Source organism: Pelmatolapia mariae, linkage group LG10_11 (genome assembly GCF_036321145.2).
Source record: "Pelmatolapia mariae isolate MD_Pm_ZW linkage group LG10_11, Pm_UMD_F_2, whole genome shotgun sequence".
Classification (NCBI taxonomy): Eukaryota; Metazoa; Chordata; class Actinopteri; order Cichliformes; family Cichlidae; genus Pelmatolapia; species Pelmatolapia mariae.
In genome coordinates this window covers 70,645,236-70,658,616 of record NC_086236.1, presented here as the reverse complement: position 1 = coordinate 70,658,616, position 13,381 = coordinate 70,645,236, and the positions used below count along the sequence as shown (strand labels likewise).

Below are 13,381 nucleotides of genomic sequence, written 5' to 3'. Positions count from 1 at the left end.
AGCAAAAAAGGTTGAGAAGCAAACGTAAAGAGGTAAACATACAGATCTGGGTCAACTGTGACAGGGGAGTTGATCGGAAACAAGTGAATAACAGATGAGAAGCAATGGAGAAAATAAGAACACTATTTCTGCGTTTATCCTGAAGATTTCCAGGAAGCTTAGGGATTCCTACCTGTCTGAGCTTGCCCACGGAAAGGTAAGTTGTGGGACCATTTTGTCTCTTTTTTCAGTCTGTGTGCGTGTGTGTGCGTGTGTGTGTTTAGCCTGACTTCATGGGAAAAGATATAATCGCAGGCAGATTTGCATGGAAGTAAGCGGAGTTAGAATGGGTAGAATAACAGGTTTGATGAGCTCACGTTATATAATGAAGTGCTATAGGATCATTTTTGAATTGAAGGAGTACCTGTTTGAAACACTGACCTTTGGTCACTTTAAAGCAAGGTAATTTGATAAAAGCGAACAGAGGCGAGCATTGGTTTATTACAAATAATTACACTGCTGGTTTAATGAAGGCAATAAAAGCCATCTATACCATCCTGGGAATGATTCTTGGCTTATACTGTGACTTTGAAAGTTTGCATATGAAAGAGATGACATGCAAAAATGAATGAAAATGTAAGTCAGGTTTCTGTTTGTGTGGTTAACAAACAGGAGCTTTCGAGGCCGGCGTGTTTTGCTGTTTTTGTTAGCAGAGTGTGTCTCCAAGGTGTTTCCTTTGCCTTTGCCTGTTGACTCATGATGAATATACGCTTTCTAATAGGTTTGGAGATTTCAGCAGACACCTAGTAAGACTTACTCAGTGCTTTACTCATGCATTTTTTATTGTGGAAAAAGTTACAGTTGTGAAAGCGTCAGGGTAAAGTGATATTTATCGGTGTATTAGTTAAATGCTATGATCCAAATGTGAACTACAGAACAGGCCAACCCTTTACAAATTATGCGGCATGAGGTTAAAACCAACTGACATTTTAAAATACACTGACAGCTCCTTTGCTGTGAAAACGTCCACTATCAAAAAGCAATAAAAATAAAATAAAAACAACTTTGTTTACATCACCTATTTATGCCTATATCAAACCACATGCTAAGTCATCTATCTTTAACTCAAACTTTAAAGATATAAATCAGATTTATGCACATCCTTTTTTCAAGCAAAATGACCAATTCTGTGTAAAATATTGATTATAACTTCATAATTCAAAGTATTATTTAAGTATAGTACTTCAAGCATAATGGTAAGTATGATCATCCACAGTCCCTGCTACTGATAATGTCTGAACTACTGTTTTATTAGGTTGTTAGTGGTAAAGTCTAAATGTGTAGCATAAAAAACATAAAAAGCACTCACTGAAAAAACGATGATCAGTGTGACCTGCCTATGTTTTGTGAAATTATTTTAATTTTATTGTCAGTGGCCCAGGTATTTAATACATCTTTAAGCAAGTTAGTCTAGAGAATAATGACTTTGTTAGATGGAGGGGTGTGAAATAATGAATGAGACTAAGCAAAGAAAAAATCTGCTGCATGGTAAAACAGACCTTTTTTTATCTTATCAGTTTGCAGTATTTACCTCTCATTCACTCATTCACAAACACATTCAAAAACTGTGAGTTTGTGTGCAAGGTGTTCAGCGTCTGACCAAAGGACACTATTGGCATGTGGACAGGATTAGTCAGAGATTCAGTTGGATGTGAGTTAGAATTGCTACATCTGCACTCATTTTTAGACTTTAATCTTTGCTTTTTGTGTACTGTTGGATAACTTATCATCTCAAAATTTTACTTACATAAAACCATTTGCAAAGCTTATGAGATAAATGTTGTATAGAAAAGCTAAAACACCTCACTGAATCCCTCATTGAAACCCTAATTCAAACTTGAGCAGTGTTTTCCAAAATCAGATGTGTTTCTTTTATTGCAAAATGTTTAATCTCCAGTGCAAGTATTTGCATTAACTAATGTTGCAGTTGAGCAGCTGTGTAAGGTTAAATGAAATAGAAATACTCTTTTAATCTGCAGAATCACACATGCATTTAAAACAGCTCTTTGCAATCAAAGGTCATCTGCCTTTTATCTCTCCGGCTGTTTTGACAGTATTAAAATGTCTCGGAAGTGTCACCGCATATCTCAGGCTTCTTCTCCTCTCTCTCTAAAAATGTGCTGTGAGTCATGCAGTGTCTGCAACATGACATGGCTGCAGGAGCCTACTATCCAAGAACTGTTTGTGTCAATATGTAGTTAATAAGTATGCAGTAATGGTGCCAAGTGTTTTTTGTTTGCAAGTGCTGTCTTATTCTGTTATTTCTATTAGGAATGTTTCTCTCTTTCTGTGGCAGACACGCTGTTGGTTTGCACGAAAAAACTCTTGGTTCAATATTTTATTGCTTTGCACGATTTGATATAGACAACTTTAGTGTATGGGGCACAACAGACTTTGGATTATTCAGATGAGCCTTTCATTATTGTGCATGTGTCCCAGTCCAGGGAAAGATGTTCAGAAGCAGCGCTGCGTGACTTTTCCCAACAGTTGCAAATTAGGCTAAAATTAATTCTGGGTTGAATTACCTTTGCAGCCTGGTGTATTTTGGGTTGTGCTTCATCATTTTAAGGAGAACAAAGTAGATTACACGTGTTTTACTCTCAGTTTGGTCGTTTTTTTTAATTCTCTAATAAAATAGCTAAGACATGTGATTTTGTTTTGACTCTTGTGTGTCTCTCTTTCTCAGGCGGAGCCCTCTCCAATGAAGACTACCTGGTACTGTCCTCTAGATTTGGTAAGGAGGACTGGGTTTCACATTGCATGGGGATTCACAGCCTGTGAGCTAGTACCAGTATAAAGTAGGGTGACTGTGACAGGGACTGTCCCTGAAGTTAAACTGGATTGTTTCATGTCCCATCTGAGTTGCAAATTAGCCAAAGTGGGATACAAAAGAAATTCTTTGGTTGAATTGCATTTGCAGCTTGATGAATTTGGACTGTTTCTTGCACTGGTTCAAACAAGTGTGATTTCACACACTGTTGTTGTTGCATAAAGGAACACAATGAGCATAAAGATAAGATAAACATAAAGATTTTATCTCCATTTTTTAAAATTAAACTGTCTGATCATGTACGTCTGTTCATTTCAGTTAATGGTTTAACAACAATTTCTACCACTCATTATTAAATATATTTTAAAAACTTCAAAGTATGCATTAGTCATAAGCAGCAATCTTCATATAAACAGTGTAAATGGTAAATGGCCTGCATTTGTATAGCGCTTTACTTAGTCCCTAAGGACCCCAAAGCGCTTCACACTACTTTCAGTCATTCACCCATTGACGCACACATTCACACACTGGTGATGGCAAGCTACATTGTAGCCACAGCTGCCCTGGGGCCCACTGACAGAGGCGAGGATGCCGGATACTGGCCACTGCTCTGCCACCTGAGCTACAGCCACCCCCATCTTTCTTTACTGTCTTTACTGTCTGTCTTTGCTCTACAGCCCACTGTGGTGGAGGAGGAGGAGGATGGGGTGATCTACACAGTTACTGTCAAGCAGCACCATGGTGGACCCAACAGTCCAATGGTAAGTTTAATGTGACTGACTGGTTAAACTATTTGAGATGAGAGGTTTGTGGGGGTTGCAGTAACATTGTTTCTTTCTTTTTTCCTCACTTTTGATCTCATTTCTTTCCCATCTTCTTCCAGTCCACAGTTTCCAAATCCCAGTGTGTGAAAGCAGGCACAGAAGAGAAGTTGGTGCTCCACCTCCTCCACTCATTTTGTATGGGCGACTCCTCCTTCATCACCATCTTTCTCTCCACCTATCGATCCTTCACCACCACGGGGAGAGTGCTGGACATCCTCAGTGATAGGTAGGAGACTTTTAGCTGTGATCATTAAAATGAAAAAGAATTTAAAAGGCAGTAAGATCAAAGAAACCATATAGCAGCTCCTGATGCACGTGAAACACAGCGGCTACAGCAGCTGTCGGTATTCTGGTTGGCTGGTTTTGAAGCAGCAACATTTCATTTTTTTTTTTTTTTTTTTTTTTCTTTTTCTAATTTTTTTTTTTCGGGACAGGGGAAAAGAAAAGGGAGAAAGAAAGAGGGGGGAAAAAACAAAACAAACAAAAAAAAAAACAGCGGAGAAGAGGGACGGGGATAAAGGGCAAAAAACAAAAACCAACAAAATAAGCAGACAAAAAATACATATATCAATCACCTGGATCACCTGTTGAGAAAGAAAAAAGAAAACAAGCAGAAGAAAACGAGAGTAATAGAATAAACAACATCACAATGATATATGGGAATATAACACTACATACTTAATATTAAACATTATTGTGCAGCACGTAAGATCGACAGCGCACAGTGTGCTTTGAGGTAGGAGCCAAAAAGGGTGTAGTTTGTGTGTGTGATCACCTGTGTGTACACCTGTGAGCATGAGCGCGCTTGTATTTAAAAGGTTCCTTAATGTAATGATCTGCTAGAGGGTGTGGGGGGCCACAGTCCCATCCTCCAGGGCATGAAGCAGGTATGGAGGAGATCAAAACTCCAGACATCCAGAGGCCCCCAGAACACAAGAGACCAAGGAAGACCAACAGAGGGGCAGCCGCGCCACTATCCCAGAAAGAGCTGAGGAGAGTCCCAGATGAGGGATCACTCAGCAGCCGCGGAGCAGAAGCCAGGGGGGGTTGCAGTGACGTGCCCGTGAGCTCCGCCGGCAGCCAGCTGTGCCTGAGTGACCGAGCCCCAGGCCGAGAGGCCGAGGGCACCCCACCCCCGAAGTGGCCCGAGCGAGCCCCAGGTTCCAGGCCCCGATAAGCAGCCACCAAGGAGTGAGCCGGTGTGTACCCGGACGCCCACCCCCGGACACAAAGAACCACCAACGCACCGATGTCTGAGGGCGTCTGCCACCGGCAGGGGAAGTGGTGGGGGGAGATAGGCCTCCAAACCTTGGAGGGCCTGAGATGTCCCCAGAGAGGTGGCGTCTGATACCCAACCTGACATATAGACACAGACATACAGGCACACTCAAATACAAACATCCATTCCCACCCTCATGCTCTCATAGGCAATTACTCCACACTCAACCAACGTGGAGACAGACATAAAGAGACGCTGTACACACAATCACACTCCCCAAGCGTACTCTAAGAACCGGGTCTAGGTACCCTTGCCCCTGGAGGGGGAAACTGCACCCAGACCCAGGTGGTGTTACCCTTTTCCCTGCAGTGGGGAGAAGCAGACTGCCCCGACTCCGCAGCAGCAGGGAGGCCCCACACCCCAGACCCCAGTCGGACGGCCAACTCCTCCTCCTAGCCCCCCCGCTCCAGCAGGCCGCAGAGACCGGGGGTGTGAGAAGACTCCAAACCTCCCTCTACCCGCTCATATGTAGTGTTGATGTATGTGTGTTCTAAGGTGCAATTAAAACCCAGGAGGGCATGGAGCTACCTGCCAGAGAGCAGCAGGTAAGCGCATAGCCCCTCCTGATAGCCCTCAATGTCTACGTGTATTTAAAATTGAGAGGTGGGCAACGACGCCAGGGGTGAGGTGTACACCCTGATGGTAATTTGGAGTCCGTGTTGTGAGCCCACCCCCAAGATCCTATATGTATGTGTTATGAGAGTGTGAGTAATGTGAATGTCTAAGTTGTGAGATAAAATTGAGGCAGAGGCAGCCAGAAGGGGACAGAGGGGGGGGATGCCTCCTCTGCACCCTGGTGACACACCCCTACCCCAAGGCCCTGCATGTGTGGGTGATTGTGGTGGAGCGGGAAGAGGGAGGCAGCTGGAGATGGGGCGGGAAGAAAGGGAGGGGCAAGTGGCCCCTCCCTAGGGCCAGCTCCTCCGCTGACCCCAGCAGCAACATTTCAGACTGATCCTGGCCAGTGGGAGCTCACTTCCACTGAGTTTTAGAGCGACGGCATACTTGTTAAACTGTAGAAACAAATTAAATTCAACTTTTTTTTACATTAGACAACATAGAGGCATAGTACGCTTTGATCCTTATCACACTGAAAAATTGAGGAAATATGTTAAAACATCATGTTCTATTACATGTTTTTAATTGCATGTTGTATATTTGCATGGTATAGATTTTTTTGTATACTTATTGTTAATAACAACATATATGTATCTCTGCTGGAGGTTTCTTCTTTTAACACGCATATATGAATCAAGTATGACCTGTATCCTAGTTTTAGAGAATTTTAAACCCTTACTAAACACAAACATATTGGAGTTTAACTTTGACCTGAAGATTGTGTCAGATGAAAAGTCATGTGTTACCAAACTGATTACAGTCCCTCCAGAGATAAATATGGAGCTGTTATCCAGATCTGTTATCTGGTGGATATCCAGGTAACAGATATCTTCCTGTTGGTCTGATGCTTGTTTTCTGCTAACTAACTGTTGACAACTTTTTAAAGCTAAATAAAAGCTCAGTCATCATAGCTTTTCAGATTCTCCACATTGACTTTTCCCTTGCATAGAGCAGAAGCCAACACAAATATGATTGGTTGACAGGATACATGGATACTAATAGAAACAGAAACCAATCCATCCTGTAGAGATTGTTACTGGAAAATGAAAGTTTTGACACAGATGACACTAAAAACAAAGCCAGGAAACTAGCAGTCATTCAGATTCATCCTGTGGGTATTGGAAGGTCTTGTCATGGAAATCCATTGATTAGTTGTTAAGATTTTTCAAGATCAACACAGCCTGTGAGCCTCATTGCCTATTAGCCACTGCTAAATAAGAAGCTAAAGAATAAAGTTCAGTTCATTGCTTATGATCCAAAACTATACACCTAGTTTTCTCAAGATACACAGGTGTTATTGTGGCTTTGCAATTCGTCTTCAAGCCGTTTTTAAACAGGGATTTCTAAAATACTTTTAAAGTTAAAGACATTTCACATAGCAGGAAGCACCTGTGTGCTGATTTAAAATAACTGCAGCTTAGTTCTTCTTCTTAGAAACATTACTCAGCAAAAAAAGAAAACTGCTTGTGGAATTTCCTTCCACCAAATAAAGGAAGTTTATATATGATACACCTAAAATTTTCCAAAGACGCAACAGGAAAGAGAGTGAGAGAATCAGCAGGAATGTAAACACCAAAGCCTTTGCGAAAAAATATCTTTGGAAAAATAAGTCATATATTAAACCACCGGAAAACTGAAGTGCTATTTATGATACAGCAGATGCACCTATCTGAAGCTGAATGATACTTTCAAGCTGGTTTTCTTTTTCTGCTTTATGATTTTTTCTTTTTTTGTTCACAGGCTGGAGAACCCACCCGGGGACAGCGAGAGAAGTCAGATAAGACAATCTTTTAACAAGTGAGTTTTTGAATAGCTAACCAAAATCTTTTCGAGTGCTTGAGTTACTTTAGTATCTGCATGCCATAACAACAACTGCTGCAAACGGTTTTGTTTCTTTCTTTCATTCTTTTTTTTAAGGGGAATATTATTTTTACCAGGTAGGGTGTTTTAAAAAACTGAAACAGAAACTTTCATGTTACACATCATTTCAACAGCTGCTGCTATTAAAATCAGCGTGAGCACAAAACAAAGAGTAGTTAAAAGCTATTTCTGGGGTATAAATCTCTTTCTGCAGAGAGTAAGTAAAGGAAAACAAGCTGTAAAATCTGAGAATTGTTGCTAAATGTCCGTTTTACAAGGATACACTAATGAACTGAAATCCAAAAGTGTTTTGAATTTTCCAAAAAGCTTGTATAAGGTATGCTCCAGTCAAGCTTGTTCATTGAAGACTGTCTCGTAAGTGTCTGCTTGGTGAATTCCAGCCAGTTTCATGATAACTGGGGCGTCTTTCTTTGCAGAGGTGCTCGGTGCCACTGGCAGACTTACTTTTGTACCACTTCTTGCAAGCAGACTTGTCCTTCACACTAAAATCTTGACCCTTTGGGTCCACTAGGCTCATGTCTAATCTGCTATTCTTGTCTAAACGCCTGAAGAGTTCAATTTATTGGAAACTTCTTAGATGTGTTGAAAAATATCAATATATCCAATCGATTCCAATCTCGATGGGTTGTTTATCTCATTCCGTCATCCAGCACAAGCAGACAGGTCACATATCACATGCAGTCTTAGCAAACACTAGAATAAATCCGAGGATTAGTCTTTTCAGTTGCAAGGCAGAAAATGTGTTATTTCTTTTATGTTCTTGCACCAGCCTCTCGAGTCGTTCCCCTTTCTTTTCTTTAATTCCTCCCATCCTTATCTCCATGTCTCTATCCCTACAGAGCAGTGTGTACAGTGTTCAGCACGTGGCTGTCAGAGTATCCTGAAGACTTTAAGAGTTTGGGGGACCCCTCTCGCTTGCTACGCTTGGCTCCCCTCCTCCCTCATGACTCCTCATCTGCTGCTGATCTCCGCGCTCGCTTCCTCAGGATAGCCGAGGAGCTCAGCGAGAAAGCCCTGCTCCCAGATGCCCATAAAGGTCTGTATTTTAACTGGGATTTAAATGACAGTGTTATGGCCTTGTTCAGTGAGGTCATCAGAAATATATATTTCTTCTCACTTTAAATCAAATGAAGACTGCAAGAAAGGAAATATATACAATCTGGATTTGTTGTGACTATTTTCACCTAAAATTATTTTCTCTGAACATAACATCATTTTTCCCAGATATCCTGAACATTATTATGAAAACTAAAGGTTTTAGTTACTGCTTTGTCCATCTGGTTTGTCAGTGAAAGATCTCAACAACTATTAAATCAGAAGCAATGCTGACATACCTATTCCAAAGCTAAGATTCAGAAAGTAATTAAAACAAACAGTAACAATTACTCCTTTCAGTTTTGTGCTAATTTGCTACACAACCCCCATTTCAGCTGCTTATTTCTCCCATAGTCACCACAGCTCTGAACAATCTGATGCACATTTACTTGATCAGTGCCACTATTTGCAGCTCAAACCAGTTTCACCAGCCCTCCTCCTGATGCCTCCAAGTTTGAACCTACCAGCATCCTTGGATTCTCTGGAGCGCTGATTGCCGAGCAGCTCACCATGATAGAGACTGTGAGTTTACCCTGAAGACAGAACACTTTCTAAGTAATGACCTGTGGTGACAAAATGTAAAACACTGCACTCCTTAAGTCCCTGGAAACTTATGTGATCGTTTCAAACATTTACTAACCATGTGTGCTTTCAGTTTGAGTTCAATCTGCTTTTTATTGTCTTAATCCTGTTTTTTGTATTGATACTTTTTCACTTTGTTACTGTTGTCGAAACAGCACTTTGATTAAAATACGCAGAAGTAAGAGAAAGAGAAGTGTCCCACTCTCAGAATCTCAAATGTTTTCATAAGGAAATTTAAATAGGATGACCTCTGAGTTCAGTTTATGTTGTTTAATCAATGATTTGTAAGCAGTTTTTACAGATCTTAGTTATAGTTGTAATTCTCACCTCTTTCAGGAGCTTTTTGTCCGTCTGGTCCCATACCACTGCCTCGGATCGTTGTGGTCTCAGAGGGACAAGAAGGGGAGGGAAGGAGTTTGTTGGTCAGTCCGTGCCACTGTGCGTCAGTTCAACAAGTTGGCCAATGCTGTTTTAGCATCCTGCCTCTGGCCGACAAAACTGCGGAGCCAGCAGAGAGCCCGACTGCTGGAGAAATGGATCAGCGTGGCAGAGGTCAGTAGAATGAAGTCACAATATATAAAATTCAATGCAACAAACACATATTTTGTATCAATCTCAATAAGTCTCAATAAGAAATTGAGGTCTCTGTGAAATTAAATTATTAACTGTATTCCACTTGGAGTTTCAAGGCATCCAAAAACCTCAAGCCTGCTTTAAATCCCCCAGTAATCCTCTAACTGTAATCGTATGCTCAGCTCTGACTCTGCACAAATCATGGCAAAGTCACAGTTGCTAGAATTCTGGTTATACTTTTATATTAATCCATAGCTGTGAGCACCCCACATTATGTCACAGTCTTCTCTCCAGCAACGAGGAACAAATAACCAAAAATACTCTGGTGCATTTTTTTGAGAATGCAATGCAGAGTTAATATTGTTTTTCAGGGTAAATTCCCCTCACAGATAAATGAATTAGAAAGCAAACCCAGAAAATCGAACCCATAAGTTGTTTTTTGGGTGTTTTTTAAGCTGTGTTTCACTGATATGAAGAGGATATTTGAGAAACGGTGCAAAATCATTACACAGCCAAAGAAATGTTCTTTTCTGTTTTCCGTTTTCCATATTCCAGCAACTCCAAACAAAAATATATGTTTACCTCAAGATCAAATGAGATATTTTTCAAAACCAGCATTTTTTTGACTGCATGTAAGTGTTAAGTGCTCCTGGTGTATGTTTCTGTACACGAGGAGCAAATAGGGTAGGAAATGAGCTCTTCCAGTAACACCAGCGCGGAGTCAAACAATGTGATGTACGAATTCTGGGCAATGGGAAACGTTTGCATCTGCTTACTGTGAAAGAGAAAATGTGGATTAAGTGAAATCTGTAGCAGTGTTAGAGTTACCGTGCAGATCACTCAGCTTCTTTAAAATATTAAATTGCCTGCAGCAATGACAAGCTCTGCTCAAACACACACCAGCACAAAACATATCGTGTCCCTGTCTGCTATGGCCTCCAGCTTTAATTCTCCCTTTTTTCCTCTGGTTTGCTGGAAACCTGGCGTTCCGGTCTCGCCCCACGTTTGCTATGAGACAAACCCCTTTAGCAGCATCCATTATTCAGCACATCAAGGTGACAGCGTAACTCAATACTCGGCAGACCCACATCCACAGGTGTTCTCAGTTACACTATACCATGAGCTGCAAACAGTGGTATTTGTCTTTGTACGTTCTTTCAACAGGCGTGTCGAGCCAGGAAGAACTTCTCCTCGCTGTACGCTATTGTGTCTGCCCTCAAGAGTAACCCCATCCACCGGCTGAGGAAGACGTGGCAGGACACCGACAGGTCTGAGGCTGCAGTACTCTCTGTTTTAGTGCAGAGGCTTTATAATCAAATATGTGGAAAACAATCTAAGAGAGGAAAAGTGCAGGATTACAGCTTGAAACAAGGGCATTTAAAGGGCATGGTGATCATTCTAAACAGGTTCATGTTAAGTATTGGAGCAGCAGCATGAACAGCTGGTCTCAAATATTAGTTTATTTAAGTATATCCATCCATCCAACCATCCATCCATTTTCTGTCTGGGTCTGGGTTATGGGGGGCTGTAGTCTAAGTTGAGATACTCAGACCTCCCTCTCTCCAACCTCTTCTTCCATCTCCTCTGGGTGGACACTGGGAGGCATTCCCAAGAATGTAATCTCTCCTTCATGTCCTGGGTCTACCCTGAGGTCTCCTCCCAGCTGAACTTACTCAAAACACCAGAAGGCATCCCTGTCAGATGCTGAACCACCTCTCCTTTTTTCTCCACTTCAGGGGAAAAATCAGCTCCATCAGATGTGATATTTTATCTTCTCGTGTTATGATTTTAAACACATCTGAGGGCTCGATTGTACCTGAGGAGACACTGGACAGCTTTGTCCTGGTTAATGCTGAGAACCTTAAGAAAGTTTTCTCCACAGTGAGACCCACCACATGTCTTTTAGATCCAATCCCCTCTCCACTTTTTAAAACACTTTATGGATTTTTTGAAGCTGAGCTTTTATACATGATGAATTGCTCTCTTCAGTTGGGTGTCTTCCCTGCTGACTTTAAAACGGCGGTGGTGAGGCCCCTTCTGAAGAAGAGCAATTTGGATTGCAATAATTTTAATAACTACAGACCTGTATCCAACTTACCATTTTTAAGTAAAATTTTAGAAAAACTTGTTTTTATTCAGATTAATGATTTTCTGAATGATAAACAGATCCTAGAAATATTTCAGTCTGGATTTCAGGTGAACCACAGCACAGAGACCGCTCTCCTAAAGGTTTTAAATGATCTTAGATGTAACTGGGACTCCCAAAAGCTCACAGTCCTGGTGCTACTGGATCTAAGTGCAGCCTTTGATACAGTAGACCACGCTATACTTTTAAACAGACTGAAACACATGGTGGGCCTCTCTGGTACTGTACACAACTGGTTCACTTCCTATCTCTCAGACAGAACTTTTATGGTGTGTATGGATACATGCTCCTCTAAGATCCATAAAATGACATGTGGTGTGCCTCAAGGGTCGGTTTTAGGCCCTGTACTTTTTAATTTGTATATGCTCCCTCTTGGCGGCGTCATCAGGAGGCATGGAGTGAACTTCCACAGTTACGCTGATGACACTCAGCTGTACATCTCCGTGTCTCCTGATGACACCAGACCAATGGATGCCTTTTTTAACTGTATTCTAGATATAAAATCTTGGATGGCAGAAAACTTTTTACAGCTTAACCAGGACAAAACTGAAGTTTTAATCTTCAGTCCTGAGGCTCAGAGAGAGAAACTCCTGTCTAAATTACAGGCATTTTCACTATGCCCTTCACTACAAGTGAAAAACCTGGGTGTTATTCTTGACTCTGAGCTTGGTTTTATCCCACATATTAAACATGTAACCAAAATTGGATTTTATCATCTAAAAAATATAGCCAGAGTCCGCCCTATTCTCTCTCGGGCCAACACGGAGATGCTGATGCATGCTTTTATTACCAGTCGCATTGATTATTGTAATGCCCTGCTCTCTGGTCTCCCCAAAAAGAATATTTCACCTTTACAACTTTTGCAAAACTCTGCAGCTCGTGTGCTGACGAAGACCAGAGGGCGGGCCCACATTACACCGGTTTTACAATCGCTGCATTGGCTCCCTGTGTGTTTCAGGATCGATTTTAAAGTTCTTTTATTGGTTTTTAAATGTCTTAATGGTCTTGGGCCTTCTTATCTTTCAGATCTGCTTTTACCATATGAACCCTCACGGACCCTGAGGTCCTCTGGTACTGGCCTTTTGATTGTCCCTAAAGTCAGGACACATACTCACGGAGAGGCAGCTTTTCAGTGGTATGGTCCTCGACTGTGGAACAGCCTGCCGGAGGAGCTCAGGGCCGCAGAGAACGTACATGTTTTTAAAAACAGGCTCAAGACCCACCTTTTTAATTTAGCTTATAACTATAACTATAACTCTGCACCAGGGCTGTGATCGACCGTGGCTGCTGGGGCTCTGTGGATCCTCTCAGCCTGGCTGGGGGGCTTCTTTGCCGCCCTCCTGCTGTGTGCCCAGCCTGGAGGCTGCGGTCTGTGACCGGCTCCCGGTGCAGACGGCTCCCTGTGATAGTGTTTCCTCACTTGGCTAATGCGTACCCAGCCCAATTTTACTCTTTAAGTGTGTGTGTGTGTGTATGTGTGTGTGTGTGTGTGTGTGTGTGTGTGGGGGGGGGGGGGGGGGGGGGGGGGGGGGGTGTGTGTATCCATGACCGTTTTTGTTAATGAGAGTGCGGGG

The 13,381-nt window shown here is 41.9% G+C and overlaps 1 protein-coding gene across 2 annotated transcripts in view; it reads left to right on the top strand.

Annotated features, from left to right (window-relative positions):
* The window catches only part of rgl2 (ral guanine nucleotide dissociation stimulator-like 2), a 36,866-nt gene that overhangs the window by 12,121 nt on the left and 11,364 nt on the right, over nucleotides 1-13,381 (top strand). The window contains exons 3-11 of one of the 2 annotated variants that reach the window (XM_063485628.1): nucleotides 146-196; nucleotides 2,726-2,773; nucleotides 3,487-3,570; nucleotides 3,693-3,859; nucleotides 7,271-7,327; nucleotides 8,251-8,447; nucleotides 8,919-9,028; nucleotides 9,425-9,640; nucleotides 10,826-10,929. In XM_063485628.1, coding sequence (XP_063341698.1) covers nucleotides 146-196; nucleotides 2,726-2,773; nucleotides 3,487-3,570; nucleotides 3,693-3,859; nucleotides 7,271-7,327; nucleotides 8,251-8,447; nucleotides 8,919-9,028; nucleotides 9,425-9,640; nucleotides 10,826-10,929 — 1,034 coding nt within the window. The remainder of the gene's footprint in view (nucleotides 1-145; nucleotides 197-2,725; nucleotides 2,774-3,486; nucleotides 3,571-3,692; nucleotides 3,860-7,270; nucleotides 7,328-8,250; nucleotides 8,448-8,918; nucleotides 9,029-9,424; nucleotides 9,641-10,825; nucleotides 10,930-13,381) is intronic. The other variant, XM_063485629.1, reaches the window with a different exon arrangement.